Raw genomic sequence first — 20,708 nt, forward strand, 5'->3', positions numbered from 1 at the left:
TTGGAAGCCTGTGACCCTTTACGCTGGCCAGCGACAAGGACAAAGAGTGCATCCGAGCGGCGCAGATCTAACAAGTGCAAATCCTTTTCACATTGGTGAACTGGATGAGGACAAAAAGAAGGTAAGGAGATATCCTGATTGAGATGAAAGGGGGATACCACCTTAGGGAGAAATTCCGGAACCGGACGCAGAACCACCTTGTCCTGGTGAAAACCAGGAAAGGGGCCTTGCATGACAGCGCTGCTAGCTCAGACACTCTCCGAAGTGAAGTGACTGGTACTAGAAAAACCACTTTCTGCGAAAGGCGTGAGAGAGAGAAATATCTCTCATTGGCTCGAATGGTGATTTCTAAAGAACCAGCAGCACCCTGTTCAGAATCCAGGGTTCTAACGTCAGCTTGTAAGAAAGAACGATGTGACAAACCCCCTGCAGGAACGAGCGTACCTGTGGAAGTCTGGCTAGGCGCTTCTGGAAAAAAACACAGAGAGCGCTGAGACTTGTCCCTTAAGGGAGTTGAGCGACAAACCCTTTTCCAGTCCAGATTGAAGAAAGGACAGAAAAAAATGGGCAGGGCAAAGTGCTAGGGAGAAGAACCCTGAGCAGAGCACCACGACAGGAAAATTTTCCACGTCCTGTAGTAGATCTTGGCGGACGTTGGTTTCCTAGCCTGTCTCATAGTGGCAATGACGTCTTGAGATAATCCTGAAGACGCTAGGATCCAGGACTCAATGGTCACACAGTCAGGTTGAGTGCCACAGAATTGAGATGGAAAAAACGGCCCTTGAGATAACAAGTCTGGTCGGTCTGGTAGTGCCCACGGTTGGCCGACCGTGAGATGCCACAGATCCGGGTACCACGACCTCCTCGGCCAGACTGGAGCGACGAGGATGACGCGGCGGCAGTCGGCCCTGATCTTGCGTAACACACTGGGCAACAGTGCCAGCGGAGGAACACATAAGGGAGCTGAAACTGCGACCAATCCTGAACTAAGGCGTCTGCCGCCAGAGCTCTGGGATCTTGAGACCGTGCCATGAACGTCGGTACCTTGTTATTGTGCCGGGACGCCATGAAGTCGACGTCCGGCACCCCCCAGCGGCAACAGATCTCCTGAAACACGCCCGGGTGAAGGAACCATTCCCCTGTGTCCATGCCCTGGCGACTGAGATAATCCGCTTCCCAGTTTTCCACGCCTAGAATGTGAACTGCAGAGATGGTGGAGGCCGTGGCTTCCACCCACATCAAAATCCGCCGGACTTCCTGGGAGGCTTGCCGACTGCGTGTGCCGCCTTGGTGGTTGATGTATGCCACCACTGTGGAATTGTCCGACTGAATTCGGATCTGCTTGCCTTCCAGCCACTGCTGGAACGCTTTCAGGGCAAGGTACACTGCCCGTATTTCCAGAACATTGATCTGAAGCGATGACTCTTGCTGGGTCCACGTACCCTAAGCCCTGTGGTGGAGAAAAACCGCTCCCCACCCTGACAGACTCGCGTCCGTCGTGACTACTTCCCAGGATGGGGGAAGGAAAGATTTCCCCTTCGCTAATGAAGTGGGAATAAGCCACCACCGAAGGGAAGCTTTGGTCGTCTGAGAGAGGGAGACGGTCCTGACGAGGGACGTCGGCTTCCTGTCCCATTTGCATAGGATGTCCCATTGAAGGGGACGCAGGTGAAATTGCGCGAAAGGGACTGCCTCCATTGCTGTCACCCTCTTCCCCAGGAAGTGCGTGAGGCGCCTCCCGGGATGTGACTGGCCTTGAAGGAGAGATTGTACCCCTTTCCGTAGTGACTGCTGTTTGATCAGCGGAAGCTTCACTATCGCTGAAGTATGAAACTTCGTGCCAAGATATGTCAGCGATTGGGCCGGTGTCAGATTTGACTTTGGAGAATTGATGATCCACCCGAAACCCTGGAGAGTCTCCAGGGTAGCGTCAAGGCTGCGTTGGCATGCCTCTATAGAGGGTGTCTTGATCAGCAGACCGTCCAAATACTGGATCACCGAGTGACCCAGGAAGTGTAGAAGCGCTACTATAGTAGCCATAACCCTGGTAAAAACCCGTGGGGCTGTTGCCAGGCCGAACGGCAGTGCCACGAATTGCAGGTATTAGTGTCCTATGGCGAAGCGCAAGAAGCGCTGGTGCTCTGGAGCAATCGGTACATGGGGATAAGCATTTTTGATATCGATTGATGTAAGGAAATCTCCTTGGGACATTGAGGCGATGACGGAGCGGAGGGATTCCATCCGGAACCGCCTGGTTTTTACCCGTCTGTTGAGCAGTTTCAGGTCCAGGACCGGGCGGAAAGACCCGTCCTTCTTTGAGACCACCAACAAGTTGGAGTAAAAACCGTGGCTCTGTTGCTGAAGAGGAACAGGGATCACCACTCCTTCAGCCGTCAGAGTGCGCCGCGTCTGCAGAGGAGCCTCGGCTCGCTCGGGAGGCGGGGATGACCTGAAGAATCGAGTCGGGGGACGAGAGGTAAACTCTATCTCGTAACCGTGAGACAGAATAACTCTCACCCAGCGGTCTTTTATTTGTGGCAGCCCGGTGTCGCAAAAGCGGGAGAGCCTGCCACCGACCGAGGATGCTACTAGCGGAGGCCGAAAGTCATGAGGAAGCCGCTTTGTTAGCGGCGCCCCCGGTGGTCTGTTTAGGACGTGACTTAGACCGCCATGCATCAGAGCTCCTTTGTCTTTCTGAGACCTTGTGGACGAGGAGAATTGGGACCTGCCCGCGCCCCGAGAGGAGCGAAACCTCGACTGCCCTCTCCTCTGTTGGGATATGTTTGGTTGGGACTGGGGTAAGTATGTATCCTTTCCCTTGGATTGTTTGATGACTTCATCCAGACGCTCGCCAAACAACCTGTCGCCACAAATTGGCAAACTGGTTAAGCGCTTTTTTGGAAGCAGAATCTGCCTTCCATTCCCGTAGCAATAAGGCCCTGCGGAGTACCACCGAATTGGCGGCCGCAACCGCCGTACAGCTCGCAGAGTCCAGGACAGCACTAATAGCATTGCCGAGGTTTGGGAGGTAATGGATGCCACTTGTGGCGCGGCCGTGCATGTGGCTGCTTCAATTTGCGCTTGACCTGCTGAGATAGCTTGTAGCGCCCATACGGCTGCGAATGCTGGGACAAAAGAAGCTCCGATAGCTTCATATATGGATTTCAACCAGAGCTCAATCTGCCCGTCAGTGGCATCTGTGAGCGAGGCTCCATCTTCCACTGCAAGTAATGATCTAGCCGCCAGTCTGTGAGATTGGAGGGTCCACTCTGAGACACTGAGTCCAACCTTTAACCACGTCAGGTGGAAAAGGACAACGTGTATCCTTAAGGCGCTAAGAAAAAACGCTTATCTGGACAAGCATGGTGATTCTGGACTGCCTCTCTGGAATCAGAATGGTCTAGAAACATACTCGGTGTACGCTTGGGGAACCTGAAGCGGAATTACTCCTGCTGATAATCTGACTCCTCCGCCGGAGGAGCTGAGGGAGAAATATCCAGCATTTGATTGATGGACGCAATGAGATCGTTCACTATGGCGTCCCCGTCTGGAGTATTACGATTGAGAGCGCCCTCAGGATCAGAATCCTGATCAGCTGTCTCCGCATCATCAACCGGAGATTCCCCCCGCTGAGACCCTGAACAACATGATGTCGAGGGAAATTCTAAGCGAGCCCGCTTAGTCGGTCTGGGGCTGGGGTCTAAGTCAGAACCCTCAGCCTGGAATGTATCCCGGGAGGACATTGTTGGTCCAATTGAGGGGGGCCAGGGAACAATGATTCAACAGAGTCCCTTTGCTGAGATACCGGCCTGGACTGCAAGGCTTCTAGTATCTCAGCCATAGTCTCAGAGAGTTTTGCAAACTCCATCCCCGTCACTAAGGACCGTGTCAACAGGTGTCTCCCCCTGGGCCCCTCTTAGCAGATGCTCTGGCTGAAGAAGAGAGTCACAGGGGCCACACATTGCACACAATGAGGGTCAATGGGACCTGCCGGCTGTTGGGTCGTACAAGCGGCGCAGGCAGCATAATAATCCAGTTTTTTGGCACCCCTGTCTTTGTGGGTGCCATGCTATTGTTTTCCCTGATTAACACAAAAGGGTACATAGCCATAATGAACTGTGCTCATACAGTGTAAAGTATATAGTAATAACACAGAATGTATCAATACACTACAGCACCATGGGGTTAACACCACAGGTGCTGCTTACCAGCCGCCTAAAGTGGTTGTGAGGCCACCAGAGACCGTGTCTGGGTCTCCCAGGGTTAATCCCTCTCTGCAGCGTCGGAGGAGCTGACAGGAAATGGCTGCGGCGTCCTGCCGAGAGAAGGGAGCCGTGGGCGTCTCACACATTGCACAGTGAGGGGAGTGGAGTATGCAAAGCATGCTCCAGCCCTCATGCTGCTCGTTTGTCCCCTCTTCCGTGCAGCGTCCCGCCCTTCCCCCTGCCTGTCAGGGCTGAGGGCGGGAAAAAGGAAGCTAGGCCGCAAGAAAGCCGGGGACTCGAGTATAAGCGTCACCGCCGTAAAAGCGCGGCCGACGCCGAAGTCCCCGGCGAACTACAAGTCCCAGCCGCGCCGCAGTTTCACATGGCAGCGGCGGTTAGCGCGGTAGCCCCTACATATAAACACACTCAGCGACGCTGAGTGTGTAATGGCACATATAGACCCGGTCAGCGCCGCGGTCCCCGGTGCACTAGCACACCCAGCAAAGCTGAGGTGTTGCCGTGCACGGTCCCTACAGGGATACAGAGTACCTTCAAGATGCAGGGCCATGTCCCTGAACGGAACCCGGCTCCTATCCAGCAGTCTCCACAGGAGTTGTGGATGAAGCACGGTCTCAGTGCCTGGAGACCGAGGGATCCCACTTCACCCAGAGCCCTGAGGGGGATGGGGAAGGAAAACAGCATGTGGGCTCCAGCCTACGTACCCGCAATGGGTACCTCAACCTTAACAAACACCGCCGACAAAAGTGGGGTGAGAAGGGAGCATGCTGGGGGCCCTATATGGGCCCACTTTTCTTCCATCCGACCTGGTCAGCAGCTGCTGCTGACCAATCTGTGGAGCTGTGCTGTGCATGTCTGCCTCCTTCGCACAAAGCTTAAAAACTGGGAATCCCGTGAGAGCACGGGGGGTGTATAGGCAGAAGGGGAGGGGCTTAACACTTTTAAGTGTAATACTTTGTGCAGCCTCCGGAGGCATAGCCTATACACCCAATTGTCTGGGTCTCCTAATAGAGCGACAAAGAAAAATTAGCTCAATTTGCATTGTACCAGCATGAATGTATAGTAATACATACAGAAACTCACACACAATACACAGAACACAACAAGGAAAAGTTTGGAAATCCAGTTTTGTATTATGGCTTTAAAAAAAAAAAAAAAAAAAAATCTAAGTTTGGGAGAAAAAAATATGAAGAGTGCAAAAAAGTAACCAAAGAATATTGCACATCAGTAAAAATTAAACAATTCATAAACAAAATATAAACAATCATTCCTTGGAGACCCTGGTTGGATACTCCCAATTTTCCTTCCTAGATACTAATAAGAGATAGACCAATCCTTTCTATATTTCGTTCTGTCATCAAGAGAATGCCAAGAGTGTGCAAAGCAGTAATCAAAGCAAAAGGTGGCTAATTTGAAGAACCTATAATATAAGACATATTTTCAGTTGTTTCACATTTTTTGTTAAGTATTTCATTCCACATGTGTTAATTTATAGTTTTGATGCTTTCAATGTGAATCTACAATTTTCAGAGTCATGAAAATAAAGAAAACTCAGTGCCATACACAGGAACGCTCGTTCGGCTGAGTGCTCTATGAAAAAGCCACCGGCATGGTAGTCCGATTGGCATTCAAAACATCTAACATGCGTGATCAACATCTTCCTCGATCATATGTAAAGGCCCCGTCACACGCAGCGATATCGCTAGCGAGCGTACCCGTCCCCGTCGTTTGTGCGTCACGGGCAAATCGCTGCCCTTGCCGCACAATATCGTTCGGAGCCGTCACACGGACTTACCTGCCTAGCGACGTCGTTGTTGCCGGCAAACCGCCTCCTTTCTAAGGGGGTGGCTCGTGCGGCGTCACAAAGAAGGGAATTTTGTTTACTTACCGTAAATTCCTTTTCTTCTAGCTCCTATTGGGAGACCCAGACAATTGGGGTGTATAGCTTCTGCCTCCGGAGGCCACACAAAGTATTACACTCAAAAGTGTAACTCCTCCCCTCTGCCTATACACCCTCCCGTGCCTCACGGGCTCCTCAGTTTTGGTGCAAAAGCAGGAAGGAGGAAACTTATAAATTGGTTAAAGGTAAATTCAATCCGAAGGATGTTCGGAGAACTGAAAACCATGAAACAATTGAACATGAACAACATGTGTACACAAAAGAACAACTAGCCCGAAGGGAATAGGGGCGGGTGCTGGGTCTCCCAATAGGAGCTAGAAGAAAAGGAATTTACGGTAAGTAAACAAAATTCCCTTCTTCTCTGTCGCTCCATTGGGAGACCCAGACAATTGGGACGTCCAAAAGCAGTCCCTGGGTGGGTAAAAGAATACCTCGATAACAAGAGCCGACACGACTCCCTCCTACAGGTGGGCCACCGCCGCCTGAAGGACCTGCCTACCTAGACTGGCATCTGCCGAAGCATAGGCATGCACTTGATAGTGCTTTGTGAAAGTGTGCAGACTAGACCAGGTAGCTGCCTGACACACCTGCTGAGCCATCGCCCGGTGCCGCAATGCCCAGGACGCCCCTACGGCTCTGGTAGAATGGGCTTTCAGCCCGGAAGGAATCGGAAGCCCCGAAGAACGGTAAGCTTCAAGAATCGGTTCCTTGCTCCACCGAGCCAAGGTTGACCTGGAAGCTTGCGAACCCTTACGCTGACCAGCCACAAGGACAAAAAGCGCATCTGAACAACGCAGGGGCGCTGTGCGAGACACGTAGAAACGGAGTGCTCTCACTAAATCTAATGAGTGCAAATCCTTTTCAAAGCGGTGAATTGGATTAGGGCAAAATGAAGGTAAGGTGATATCCTGATTGAGATGAAACGGCGATACCACCTTAGGGAGAAATTCCGGAACAGGACGGAGAACCACCTTATCCTGGTGAAAAACCAGGAAGGGGGCTTTGCATGACAGTGCTGCAAGCTCCGACACTCTACGGAGTGAAGTAACTGCTACTAGAAATGCCACTTTCTGCGAAAGACGTGATAAGGAGATATCACGCAGCGGTTCAAAAGGCGGTTTCTGAAGAGCCGTTAGCACCCTGTTAAGGTCCCAGGGTTCAAGCGGGCGCTTGTAAGGTGGGACTATGTGGCAAACTCCCTGCAGGAACGTGCGGACCTGCGGAAGCTTGGCCAGGCGCTAAAAGAATATTGAGAGTGCCGATACTTGCCCTTTGAGAGAACTAAGTGACAACCCCTTATCCATTCCGGATTGAAGGAAGGAAAGAAAAGTGGGTAAGGCAAAAGGCCAGGGAGTAAAACCTTTATCAGAACACCAGGACAAGAAAATCCGCCAAGTCCTGTGATAGATCTTGGCAGACGTCGGTTTCCTGGCCTGTCTCATAGTGGCAATGACATCCTGAGACAGCCCTGAAGACGCTAGGAGCCAGGACTCAATGGCCACACAGTCAGGTTGAGGGCCGCAGAATTCAGATGGAAAAACGGCCCTTGCGACAGCAAGTCTGGGCGGTCTGGCAGCGCCCACGGCTGACCCACCGTGAGATGCCACAGATCCGGGTACCATGACCGCCTCGGCCAGTCTGGAGCGACGAGAATGGCGCGACGGCAGTCGGACCTGATCTTGCGTAGTACTCTGGGCAGCATTGCCAGAGGAGGAAATACATAAGGCAGTCGAAACTGCGACCAATCCTGGACTAATGCGTCCGCCGCCAGAGCTCTGTGATCTTGAGATCGTGCCATGAAGGCCGGGACCTTGTTGTTGTGCCGTGACGCCATGAGATCGACGTCCGGCGTTCCCCAGCGGCGACAGATCTCTCGAAACACCTCTGGGTGCAGGGACCATTCCCCCGCATCCATGCCCTGACGACTGAGAAAATCTGCTTCCCAGTTTTCTACGCCTGGTATGTGAACTGCGGAGATGGTGGATGCTGTAGCTTCCACCCACTGCAGAATTCGCCGGACTTCTTGGAAGGCTTGACGACTCCGCGTGCCGCCTTGGTGGTTGATGTATGCGACGGCAGTGCCGTTGTCCGACTGGATACGGATCTGCCTGCCCTCCAGCAACTGCTGGAAAGCCAGTAGGGCCAGATACACTGCCCTTATCTCCAGGACATTGATCTGAAGGGAAGACTCTATCGGAGTCCAGGTTCCCTGAGCCCTGTGATGGAGGAACACCGCTCCCCACCCTGACAGGCTCGCGTCCGTGGTGACCACAGCCCAGGTTGGGGGCAGGAAGGATTTTCCCTGTGATAGAGAAGTGGGAAGAAGCCACCACTGAAGGGACGTCTTTGTTGCAAGGGAAAGAGAGACGTTCCTGTCGAGAGAGTTCGACCTCCTGTCCCATTTGCGGAGAATGTCCCACTGGAGTGGCCGCAGATGGAATTGCGCGAAGGGCACTGCCTCCATCGCTGCTACCATCTTCCCCAGGAAGTGCATGAGGCGTCTCAAGGGGTGAGACTGAGTCTGAATCAGAGATTGCACCCCTGCCTGCAGTGACAGCTGTTTGTCTAGTGGTAGCTTGACTACCGCTGACTGTGTATGAAACTCCATCCCTAGATAGGTCAGAGATTGGGTCGGTGTCAACTTGGATTTTGGGAAGTTGATGAGCCACCCGAACTGCTGGAGGGTCTCCAGAGCGACGGTAAGGCTGTGTTGACACGCCGCCCGAGAAGGTGCCCTGACTAGGAGATCGTCCAAGTAGGGAATCACCGAGTGCCCCTGAGAATGCAGGACCGCCACAACGGATGCCATGACTTTGGTGAAAACCCGTGGGGCTGTCGCCAGGCCGAAGGGCAATGCCACGAACTGAAGGTGTTCGTCCCCTATGGCGAAACGCAAAAAGCGTTGATGTTCTGGTGCGATCGGCACATGGAGATAGGCATCCTTGATGTCGATCGATGCGAGGAAGTCTCCTTGTGACATCGAGGCGATGACCGAGCGGAGAGATTCCATCCGGAATCGTCTGGTGCTCACGTGTTTGTTGAGCAATTTGAGGTCCAGAACGGGACGGAATGATCCGTCTTTCTTTGGTACCACGAATAAGTTGGAGTAAAAACCGCGACCCTGTTCCTGAGTGGGAACGGGGGTCACGACGCCTTCTTTTTTCAGAACGTCCACTGCTTGAAAAAGTGCGTCTGCTCGCCCGGGGTGCGGGAAGGTTCTGAAGAAACGAGTCGGAGGACGAGAGCTGAACTCTATCCTGTAACCGTGAGACATGATGTCTCTCACCCATCGGTCTTGAACATGTGGCCACCAGGCGTCGTGAAAGCGGGAGAGCCTGCCACCGACCGAGGATGCGGTTCGGGGATGCCGTGAGTCATGAGGAGGCCGCCTTGGAAGCAGTGCCTCCGGCGGTTTTTTGGGGGCGTGACTTAGACCGCCACGCATAGGAGTTCCTCTGGCCTTTGTCCTGTCTATTGGACGAAGAGGACTGTGGCTTGGCGGAGGGACGAAAGGACCGAAACCTCGATTGTATTTTTCGTTGCTGAGGTCTATTAGGTTTGGACTGGGGCAAGGAGGAGTCCTTTCCCTTGGATTCCTTAATAATCTCATCCAATCGTTCGCCAAACAATCTCTCGCCAGAAAACGGCAAACCGGTTAAGAACCTCTTGGAAGCCGAGTCTGCCTTCCATTCGCGCACCCACATGGCTCTGCGGACTGCCACAGAATTAGCGGATGCCACCGCTGTACGGCTAGCAGAGTCTAGGACTGCATTCATGGCGTAGGAAGAAAACGCCGACGCCTGAGAGGTTAAAGATGCAACTTGCGGAGCAGACGTATGTGTGACCGCATTAATCTCAGCCAGACAAGCTGAGATAGCTTGGTGTGCCCACACGGCTGCAAAAGCCGGGGCAAAAGACGCTCCCGTGGCCTCATAGATGGATTTCACCAGGAGTTCTATCTGCCTGTCAGTGGCATCTTTTAGTGATGAGCCATCTGCAACCGAAACCACGGATTTAGCCGCCAATCTGGAGACTGGGGGATCTACCTTAGGACATTGAGCCCAACCCTTAACTACGTCAGCGGGGAAGGGGTAACGTGTGTCAGTAAGGCGCTTAGTAAAGCGTTTGTCCGGAACCGCTCTGGGCTTCTGGACAGCATCTCTGAAGTTAGAGTGATCGAAAAATGCACTCCGTGTACGTTTGGGAAACCGAAACTGGTGTTTCTCCTGCTGAGAGGCCGACTCCTCTATAGGTGGAGGCGGCGGAGATAAATCCAACACCTGATGGACGAGATAAGGTCATTTACTATGGCGTCCCCTTCAGGTGTATCAAGATTGAGAGCAACATCAGGGTCCGAGCCCTGAGCTGCGACCTCCGCCTCGTCCTCCAGAGAGTCCGCAAGCTGGGAACCCGAGCAGCGTGAGGAAGTCGGGGAAGATTCCAAGCGAGCCCGCTTAGCTGGTCTGGGACTGTGGTCCGTGGAGGAGTCCTCCACGTGAGACCTAGGGCCCACCCCGGCTGGGGTGTACCCAGAGGGACCTGGAGGTGCCGATCTAACCGGGTCCGGGGCCTGTGTAGGGACCGGTCTGGACTGCAGGGCTTCCAGCAACTTGGCAGACCATTTGTCCATAGACTGAGCCATGGATTGTGAAAGTGACTCTGAGAGCTTGTCAGCAAAAGCTGCAAACTCTGTCGCTGCCACCTGGACAGTAGAAACAGGGGGGTCTGCCTGAGCCGAGGGGCCCACTAGTGACCGAGGCTCCGGCTGAGCAAGCGTAACAGGGGACGAGCATTGCTCACAGTGAGGGTAGGTGGAACCCGCAGGTAACATGGCCCTACAAGAGGTACATGTCGCAAAAAAACCCTGTGCTTTAGTGCCCTTGCTCCTTGTGACCGACATGCTGTTGTGTCCTAGGAGCGTGATCACTGAGGGTATACAGAAAAAAGGGTATACAGCCCGGCCGAACAGAAAGGTATATATATACGTATCTATACCGGCACCCAAGGGGACCAACACCGAGTGACCGGTGCGGCTTACCGACCGCTAAAAAGCGGGGTGTGTGCGCTCCAGATTCCCTGCCTGGTCTCCCAGAGCTGCAGAGCTGTTCTGTGTGATTCTCCACCGGCAGAATGTCCTAAAGATGGCTGCCGGAGCTCTCAGGGGAGGGGAGGGCGGCGTCAGGAAAAGTGCGGGAATCTGGGGTCCCCGCAGTGATCAGTGAGGGGGGAGGGAGCACACAGGATGCCCCGGCCCTCACATCCGACGTCAGGTCGGCTGTCCCGCCCCTATCTCTGATAGACAGGCCCGGGGGCGGGAGTTTGCCACTAGGCCGCGATGAAGCCGGGGACTAAATTTAATACCGCGGCCGACAAGCAGGCGCGGTCGGCGCGGTAGTCCCCGGTCTTCACAATTCAGCAGTCAGTTGCGGCGTCCGGGAACCAGGCGCTCCATACACAATCCCCATGGGGACACAGAGTACCTCGTGGATGCAGGGCCCTGTCCCTGAAGATAGATAAGCTCCTGTCCAGCAGATTCCCTCAGGGGCTGCGGAGGGAGCACGGTCCCATAACCTGGATGACCGCTTCGGATCCCACTTCTACCAGAGCCCTCAGGGATGGAGAAGGAAACACGGCATGAGGCTCCGGCCGTCGTACCCGCAATGGGTACCTCAACCTTAACAGCACCGCCGACTTAGTGGGGTGAGAAGGGAGCATGCCGGGGGCCCCGTGGGGGCCCTCTTTTCTTCCAACCGATACAATCAGCAGCTGCTGCTGACTAAAATGGAGATGTGTGAGTGGATGTGTGCCTCCTTCTACACAAAGCATAAAACTGAGGAGCCCGTGAGGCACGGGAGGGTGTATAGGCAGAGGGGAGGGGTTACACTTTTGAGTGTAATACTTTGTGTGGCCTCCGGAGGCAGAAGCTATACACCCCAATTGTCTGGGTCTCCCAATGGAGCGACAAAGAAAAACAAAACAAATTAGAATGAGTAGCAGATTAGTAGGTTAGTAAAGTCTCAGCAGACAGGACTTACTCCAATTCACTGTGTCGTGGAGACAGCTCTTCGTGCTTGTTCAGCGCCTGCACAGTGCCTGCATTGGTCCTTAGACTGCTTAGTACTCTGTGGGATTGCTTGTAGAAAAGTAAAAACAGGAAATAGTGATTATTTTATTTCTACGTATAACATGGTATATAGCACTTTGTAAGGGATGCTATCTCCCATAGCTGTGGTTAAATCATTCATGGAAAGGGAACCAATCTGTGTTCAGTACTCTATAGAAACTGGCATGCCTATACTAAAAATATAATCACTGCTTTTTATAATAAAGGCTACAGATAGCAAGGTAATACACAGTAACAGTCTGTAGGTTTCCATACATCTTAGAGAAAAAAAAACAAGCTGTATCTGTTATTTTCATAGAGTCGCAAATTTTTCCCAACAGATTGTGCAAGTAGAAATAAAGATTGGGCATTTTGCATTTCAACAAGCTTAATCCTTTATTTTCACAGGAAATAAGTTCCTGCCAGGAGTCTTCCTGAGGCTTATTCTCTCAAATAGCATTACTCCTAAACCCCCCAAACACATGCAAACTGTGCCAAGCCAAATGTACATTGTGTATGGGAGGCTTGGAAGGAATAGTGGCTGACAGCCATCTAAGGTGAACGGCCATCTTAAAGGAATTATGCAATATACAGAGTTATTTAAAATACTGCTACAATATTGTAAAAACAATAAAAAAAAGCAATACATTTTTGACTCTCTCCATACAAAATCCAGGGCTGATCTTGCTGCGGTATTCCTGGTGTTTGTGAATCTGATGAGTTGGCACAGCGGTAACATTTCACGCTACTGGCACACAGCTCAGCGATGAGAGCCACAATCCCAGTAGTAATGTACTTGATCATTGCAGCACATGCTTAGTCATATGTGTCATGTGCAAGCAGCATGTAACTAAACAAGCGATGCATGTGCGCACCGGACCACTGGAGGAGTTGCATTTATAAATTTGCAATTCACAACATATATATTTTTTTAAATATTCAAGTTGGTGGAAGATAGCATTTTGGCAGACGTTGACCAGTGACTTACAGATTCTTCTATATGAGCTTCAAGACCAAGGGTTTCAGCTACCACAGCAGCTAAATTAAAAACTGGTTTCTCAGTATTAAAGTCACCCACGTCCTGCTTTGCTGTTGAAACAAAAGATACTTTGTAAATTAACAATAAAAAATAGTCTTTACACCGTACACCAGGGGTCCCAAACCCACACGTGGCTTGCGGGCCCATCATGTATGGTTCGCTCCTGCCTACAAACGGCTAAGAAGAGCAAGTCTACAGATGGTGAACTTTGAGTAATTCTGTACAAAACAGCAGGCCTGGACATGCAAATACTGACTATGGGGCTGGAGAGATAGATATAAGCTGAAGATACGGATTAGAGGAGGTGCATGAAGCTTAATGCAAAAGTGTGGTTTGCATGGTTGATGCGAAAATAATGACATAGGGTAAGGTGGGAACCCCTGGATGTAAGTATTGTGCCTCAGTAGGATTTATGTGGGGGGGTTTGGATGTCATTCTACCGGTGATAGGGGCTCTGGAGGCCACTACTCACGGGGCTTTGGCTATGGCTCATGACCATCTCTCAGAGCTGAATGTAACTCTTAAGATGAATTTGGTTCGGGATTACTGTCATATACCATATGACTGATTTATGCTGACAAATATAATTCAGAGATATGAAAAATCTATAAACGCATTATTTATCGTGTGCAATTGCAAAACCTGAGTTACAGTGAAAATAATGAAATTCCTACTAATGCAATTCTGTAAAATTTTAACCAAATGATGCTGCGGAATTTCAGAATAAACATACTTAGAAACGCTATCCATGGATTCGATGTTGTTGTTGACTAGTCTGATGCAATCGCTGACTGGTCTTTCCTTATGTACACACATAGAGAAAGACTTGTCAATCAACTGGAAGGGGATGAGGAGAAGCCGTCCAGGCCCGGCATTGGACTAGTCAGTGCAGAGACTGACCCCCGAAGGCTTTTCCAACCATGTTTATTCTAAAATGCTGCAGCATTACTCTGCAATAAAGCAGCCAGTGATTCTTGCTGTCCATGTTTTTTGTGTTCTCTTTTTGGTGTTCTTTGTACTATGCCAATGGCAGTGGGGGATTCAGAGTATATAATACTAAGCACATAGCCCTGTAGGGGATGGAGCAAAAATAAAAATTGTTCTTTTAGTTTTAAATCTGATCCAACAAATAAAGAAGTAAACACTAATTTCCTCAGTGCACCATTCCACCAACTGACTTAGTTTGCCACCATCGTCTTGTTTGGTGATTGTCAGCACTGGTTTCCCAGCTGTCTGATTATAGTGAGCACATAACTGAGGTTGCTACTCAGTGTGCCGGAGCACACACATCACTCTTTCCCAGGGGCTGGCTGGCACATTTTGGTCTGCAGTGCAATCACAAAGCAGTGACCTTCAATTTGTAATAGCCCATCTTTAGCCTGCTTATCTCTGGCCCATGCATTAAAGCAGCAAAGGTAACAGGCTATAAAAATAATGGTGGCTGATACATAGATATAGGAATGATCTACAAATAAATAGAATTTTAAGCCTTGTCAGCTGGCTTATTGGAAAAGCGTTGGCTACAGAGAGAAAATTATTATTATTATTATTATTATTATTAATATTTATTGATAGAGCACCATTGATTCCATGGTGCTGTACATGAGGAGGGGTTACATAAAAGAATACATATACAAATTACAATAGACAGACTGGTACAAAGGGAAGAGGACCCTGCCCTTGCGGGCTTACATTCTATAGGATATTGGAGAGGAGACAGTAGGTGGGGTGTTGGTCGGGCGGCAGTTCCGGCACGGTGGTGAGGCGACAGCTCCGGCGGTGGTGACGCAGTGGGGTCATTGGAGATTATAGACATTTCTGAACAGATGAGTTTTCAAGTTCTGTTTGAAGCTTGCAAGTGTAGCAGATAGTCTGACATGTTGAGGCAGCAAATTCCAGAAGACAGGGGATGCTCAGGAGAAGTCTTGGAGGCGGTTGCATGAGGAGTGAATGATAGAAGAGGAGAGAAGGAGGTCTTGGGAGGACCGGAGGTTACGTGTTGGAGAGTAGCGGGAGATTAGTTTGGAGATAAATGGAGGAGTCAGATTATGGACAGCTTTGTACGTCAGTGTTAGTAGTTTGAATTGGATATGGTGGAGGATTGGAAGCTAGTGGAGGGATTTGCAGAGGGATGAAGTGGGTTGTTATTGAGGAGAGAGGTGGATCATTCGGGCAGCAGAATTAAGGATGGACTGAAGAGGTGCGAGCTGGTTAGCAGGGAGGCCACAGAGAAGGATGTTGCAGTAATCAAGGCGGGAGATTATGAGGGCATGCACTAGCATTTTTGTAGATTGAGGAAAGGACGGATTCTGGAAATATTTTTGAGTTGAAGATGACAGGAGGTGGTGGGGATTGGATGTGTGGTATGAAGGACAAGGCAGAGTCGAGGGTCACTCCGAGGCACCCAACTTTGGGTACTGGGGAGAGCGTAATGTTGCTTATTGTAATCGATAGATCAGTTAGAGAGTGTAGGTGAGATGGAGGAAAATAAAAGGTTTATTCTCCCTGCCGCCACTCGCTTCTTGTCATAGGGTCAGAGTAAAGATCTGGCTGTTAGTCATGGCTAACTACAAAATCAGTGTGCTGTAATAACGTCTCGGCATTTTAAATGTTATGTCATCCAAGGAGCCCAACCTCAGGCTGGCTTCATAGAACAACCAACATGGCAGCAATACACGGCAACCCATCAGAAAACAGCAAATATGTCAGTCACAGTGAGGCTGATGGGAGCTGATGAGTGCAGTCATCGGGCACAGCACTAAATGCTGCTGTCAGCGATTGACAAGGGCATTTATCTACTTAAAGCACCACTCCAGCAGTTTGTTTTCCAGTGCTGGAGTGACGCTTTAAATCTAAGCCCCCTGCCCCCAGTCCTATACTCATCCTCTGGCGGCTTCATCCTTTTTTGGGTGGCTCTGGTCCCGCAGCACAATCTTTTGTCTAACGTCTGACTGGCCAGTCAGAAGTTACTTTGCAAGCTCTCAATACAAGTCTAGGAGAGCAAGAATGCATCCAGAAAGATGCTCATATAGACTTGTATTGATTTGACGCTTCCGGCGTACTCCATGAATCACTGGAGCTGCTGGCAGGTCACAAATCAGTGGAGACCAACCCTCAAAAATAACAGTGATTATAATGCTCGTGAATAAAAATATCTGCCCTACACAGAGCACCTGACAAAATAATTGCTCCTCACTGAGTTCTCCACACTGCAACTTTTAAGATACTGGGGCCCTTCTTCACACTGTCCTCTCACACTGTGTCCCCCTTATACTGCCCATTCTCTAGAATGTGCCCCCTCATCACACTTCTCCTTGGCATTCCATCATTTCCTTGCTGTACCCTCACACTGTCCCCCTATGCAGCCTCCATCTCTTCTCCACCATACTGTATTCTCACATATTTACCCACTTGCTCTCGATACTGTCTCAACATATCCCGATGGCTGTCCCCTGCCAGCTGTGCCCGGGGCAAATGTCCCACAGATAAGCTTCTGACATTCACGCATTTTACAAAAATACATACAATTCCATATACACAAATAGGCACACACATGCAGTCAAGCACGCAGACACACGTGCGCAAACGCAGTTGGGTGCCTGCAGTCGGGCACATGCAAGTGAGCATGCCTATACAAAGACACATAAAGAGATATATACACACATACAAGCATATACATATTTGAAGGCATACACAAAAATAAATATAAACAGGCATAAATATACACAGATACACACAATCATATATGCACGCACTACCAAAGACATATTAGTACTATTTTTAAATGGAGGGGCAACAAACATTGCTCACCTTACCCCGGCTTGTCTTATCCAGCTCCTCCGAGACGGGAAGCTGGCACTGCAGGGAGCGCTCTGTGACGTCACAGCTTGCAGATATGGCCACGCATAGGGCCGTGCCTGCTAGCAGTGACGCGGCATAGCCGGCACACAAACAAAATTAAAAGTGGAATGCCATCGTGACCAAAGAAGAAGCGAGCAGTATTGTGGCCCAAGAGATCTGCTGAGGGGGGCAGCCCGGGGGGCATATGCCCCTCTACCCAACCCGCCGCTGCACCTTCCTCTCTCTGCACAGCTATACTTGAGCCATGTCAGCAGTAAAGAGAGAGTGATGGAGTGATGTGTATGATTGCTCCTGCACACTGTGCAACAAGGTAGGTCAGCCGAGATGTGAGTGTGACACTATCCTCTGCGCAGGGACAGTGCGATCATGCCAAAAGGTTATCGTCATACCGCGCTGACTCTACATAAGCCAGCACTGTCAATTTACAGAGAATAAGGCGACGGTAGATTAGTAGGTAGACGGAGGCGTTCAGCCACTTCAAAGATGCACTGAGCACCCTTGTTTGCATATTCCAATAGAATTCCTTTTTGGGGCAATAAAGGAGCGGATTGAAAGACTAAAAACAGTTTTTAACGTTGCTCCATTCCTGACAATGCTAGTTTGAAATGTCCTGTAAATTTGGCCTGAAACGCCCGTTAAACCTGCCAAAATAGTGAACTGTATGAGCTACTATGCAAAGGTTTAATGGTCAGCCAGAGAATTCAGATTTTACTACAAAAAAAAAAAAAGACAAGTTCCTTTTTGCCCAAACTGACAAAAGGTACCTCTACTCTCTATATTGGTTACATCCAGACATTGATTTGCTATTGAATACTTACTAGGAAGAGGAGATAACTGTGATACACAAGTATCAGCCACCAAGATGGCCTCTTCTTTTCCTGGATTTATTTGTGTAGATGTATATATTCTTGCTCCAGAGCCTGCAAAACAGCTCAGCTGCATTAGTGAATTATATATATATATATATATATATCGGTCATACTGTCTGCACATTTAAAAAAATAGAAATAAATAACAAATTGCTAAAAATGACACGTTCCGATCAGCATAAAGCTTTCACAATTCCGTCAATATTTTAATACTCTAATTTTATACACTAGTTTGGTTTCTACAAAGACCACTTTACTCAGGACAACAGTCCCTGTCCACATGGCCTACTCGAGTGAGACTAGGAGCTGATGTGCAGCAATCAGTAGCGTCCGCTGCACACTGAATGGAGCTGTGCTCTTTAAATCTGTTCAACGATGACATTCAGATACTGTCGCTATACTGTGGATGTAGTCGTCCTTAAGATTACAAAGATACCAAGATTCAGATATCCTACAGACGAGTAACACCACCATAATAACACCTGATAGGTGAGGTGCCAGGCACCGCACTCATAATAATCTTATACAGTGGAAAATGGCTTAACGAGTAACCCACTTAACAAGCAAAGCTTTCTGTAAATTTGTAACTCGGTTTACGAGAAAGCTTTGCTGTACAAGCAAAACACTCACCACACACACTTCCGGTTCCGTACATCCACCGCGCTCTGACCCGCTCTTGCAGTCCACACAAACACAGTCCCTGTCCACATGGCCTACTCGAGTTATAATAGGAGCTGATGTGCAGCAATCAGTAGCGTCTGCTGCACACTGAATGGAGCTCTGCTCTTTAAATCTGTTCAACCTTACCTTCCGTTCCATCACCGGCCTCATGGTTCTTGTAGAACTACAAGACCCAGGAGGGCGGCGATAGAACGGAAGGTAAGGTGAGCATATAATATGTACCTTCCGTTTCATTGCCAGCCTCCTGGGTCCTGTAGTTCGCTGCTCCAGGATCTTTATCCGCAACCAACGCGACGAGGCAGGAACTTCTGCTGTCACCGCTACTCAAAGGCAGCGCGCTGGCCAATCAGAGGATAGCGGGTCCTGCCTTTGACGTCAGTGCTCTGGCAGCGGAAATTCCTCCCTCGTCGCGATTGTAACCCGATACACAGCCCGTACCAGTGAACAGCAAGTCCCAGGAGACCGGCGATGGAACGGAAGGTAAGGTGAGCATAATATGTGTGTGTGTGTGTGCGTGCGTGTTTGTGCATGTTTGTGCGTGTGCGGAATGGCACAATAGGGGACCTTGATGGGACATTTAACAAGTTGTGGAATGAATTGTCTGCATTGCAATGATTTCCTATGGGAAATCTTGCTTTGCTGAACGAGTAACTTGGTTAACAAGCACACTCCCAGAATGGATTGTTCTCGTTAACCAAGGTTCCACTGTACTGATGACCTGACTTGAGAATAGTTCAGATTAGATGCCCAGATAACTTTAAAAATATCCACTGGATTCTATTACAAGAAGGAGAATAGAGGGAAAAAAAAGTTGTCCTTTTCACCATTATATAGTCAGTTTATGTGGGTATATCTAACACAATATTGTACATAGACAATACATATTACCATGTATAAGACAATGTGACGGTGTGTACAATGCCCCACTTAGTAATAGCCGCTCACCCTCTCAACTTGCTCCTCAAAACTGAAATTACACTTTTCATTTTTGGTTTTGCAATTATGGAAATCAGAGGATGGAGACATGTTAATGATATGCAAATAATAAAAACATGGAAACAAAATGTTCAAAACATCTTGACTCATTCAGTATTGAGTATAAGAGCCATGCACAGAAATCCCTGCACTTACACATCTTGGCTACTATCAATGAGGTTATTAATGGTTGTCTAAGGACTGTTCTGTCACGCTGAATGCACTTGGGCAAATCATCAAGATCGGCTGCTGGCAGCTCCCTTTGCAATTGCAGACTAATGACATTTCAGATGTGCTCAATGAGAGACAAGCTTGGAGATGCTGCAGGCCATGGTAGCATGTGTTGGCCATTCAAGCTGCTCACAGTGGTAACATGGCCTGGTGTTGAAAAACAACTCCTGAGAAACTTTGTAGAAATGGCTATACCACTAGTTTCACGACTGATCCATTCTGAATTAAATTAGACGTCAGCTACCAAGCCTAATGCAGCAAACATTGTCTATACAAAGCATCAGAAGGTGTTTGCACAACATTGAGCCATGAGCCAGATGTCTGGCTACAGGTGCTCCATTGATCTCACGTCACCAATGTGAAAGGTTTTCATGGTGCAGACTAGGATGGCAATGGAGGCTGAAATGGAGGTCTATCCTATTCAGTGAGGAGTCCCATTTTTGTCTTGTATGCAATGATGTCAAACATTTGTCTGGAGAATACATGGGCAATAACATGAAAAGGCCTTCACAAGGGAACATCAGACCAGTCCTACTCCCAAGATTATGGCGTATGGTGGTGTGGCGCCCTGGCCTAGCCAGGTCGTCACAGATAACATACAAACACCCCCACCCCCATTAGACAGGGACACCAGCCAAACAAAAATCCTTGTTGCCTCCCTCCAGTGTCTGATGTCCACACCAGCTGGGGCGGAGCCAAGCGGTTGGCCCCACCCACCGAGGAGTTCACAGGCCTGGAGGCGGGAAAAGTGACAGAACAGTATAGGAGTTTGAAGTGAGAGGAGCAAGCACTTGGGTGTCTGGGTTTGTGGCCCAGGCACTAACAG

The 20,708-nt window shown here is 49.6% G+C and overlaps 1 protein-coding gene across 3 annotated transcripts in view; it reads right to left on the minus strand.

Moving 5' to 3' along the window:
- Positions 1-20,708, minus strand: part of RBBP8 (RB binding protein 8, endonuclease) — a 146,551-nt gene that overhangs the window by 38,104 nt on the left and 87,739 nt on the right. For all 3 annotated transcript variants that reach the window (XM_075314456.1, XM_075314457.1, XM_075314458.1), the window contains exons 8-10: positions 17,945-18,046; positions 13,215-13,315; positions 12,159-12,256 (exon numbers count right to left, since the gene is read on the minus strand). In XM_075314456.1, coding sequence (XP_075170571.1) covers positions 12,159-12,256; positions 13,215-13,315; positions 17,945-18,046 — 301 coding nt within the window. The remainder of the gene's footprint in view (positions 1-12,158; positions 12,257-13,214; positions 13,316-17,944; positions 18,047-20,708) is intronic.

Source organism: Anomaloglossus baeobatrachus, chromosome 6 (assembly GCF_048569485.1).
Source record: "Anomaloglossus baeobatrachus isolate aAnoBae1 chromosome 6, aAnoBae1.hap1, whole genome shotgun sequence".
In the NCBI taxonomy this organism is placed as follows: domain Eukaryota; kingdom Metazoa; phylum Chordata; class Amphibia; order Anura; family Aromobatidae; genus Anomaloglossus; species Anomaloglossus baeobatrachus.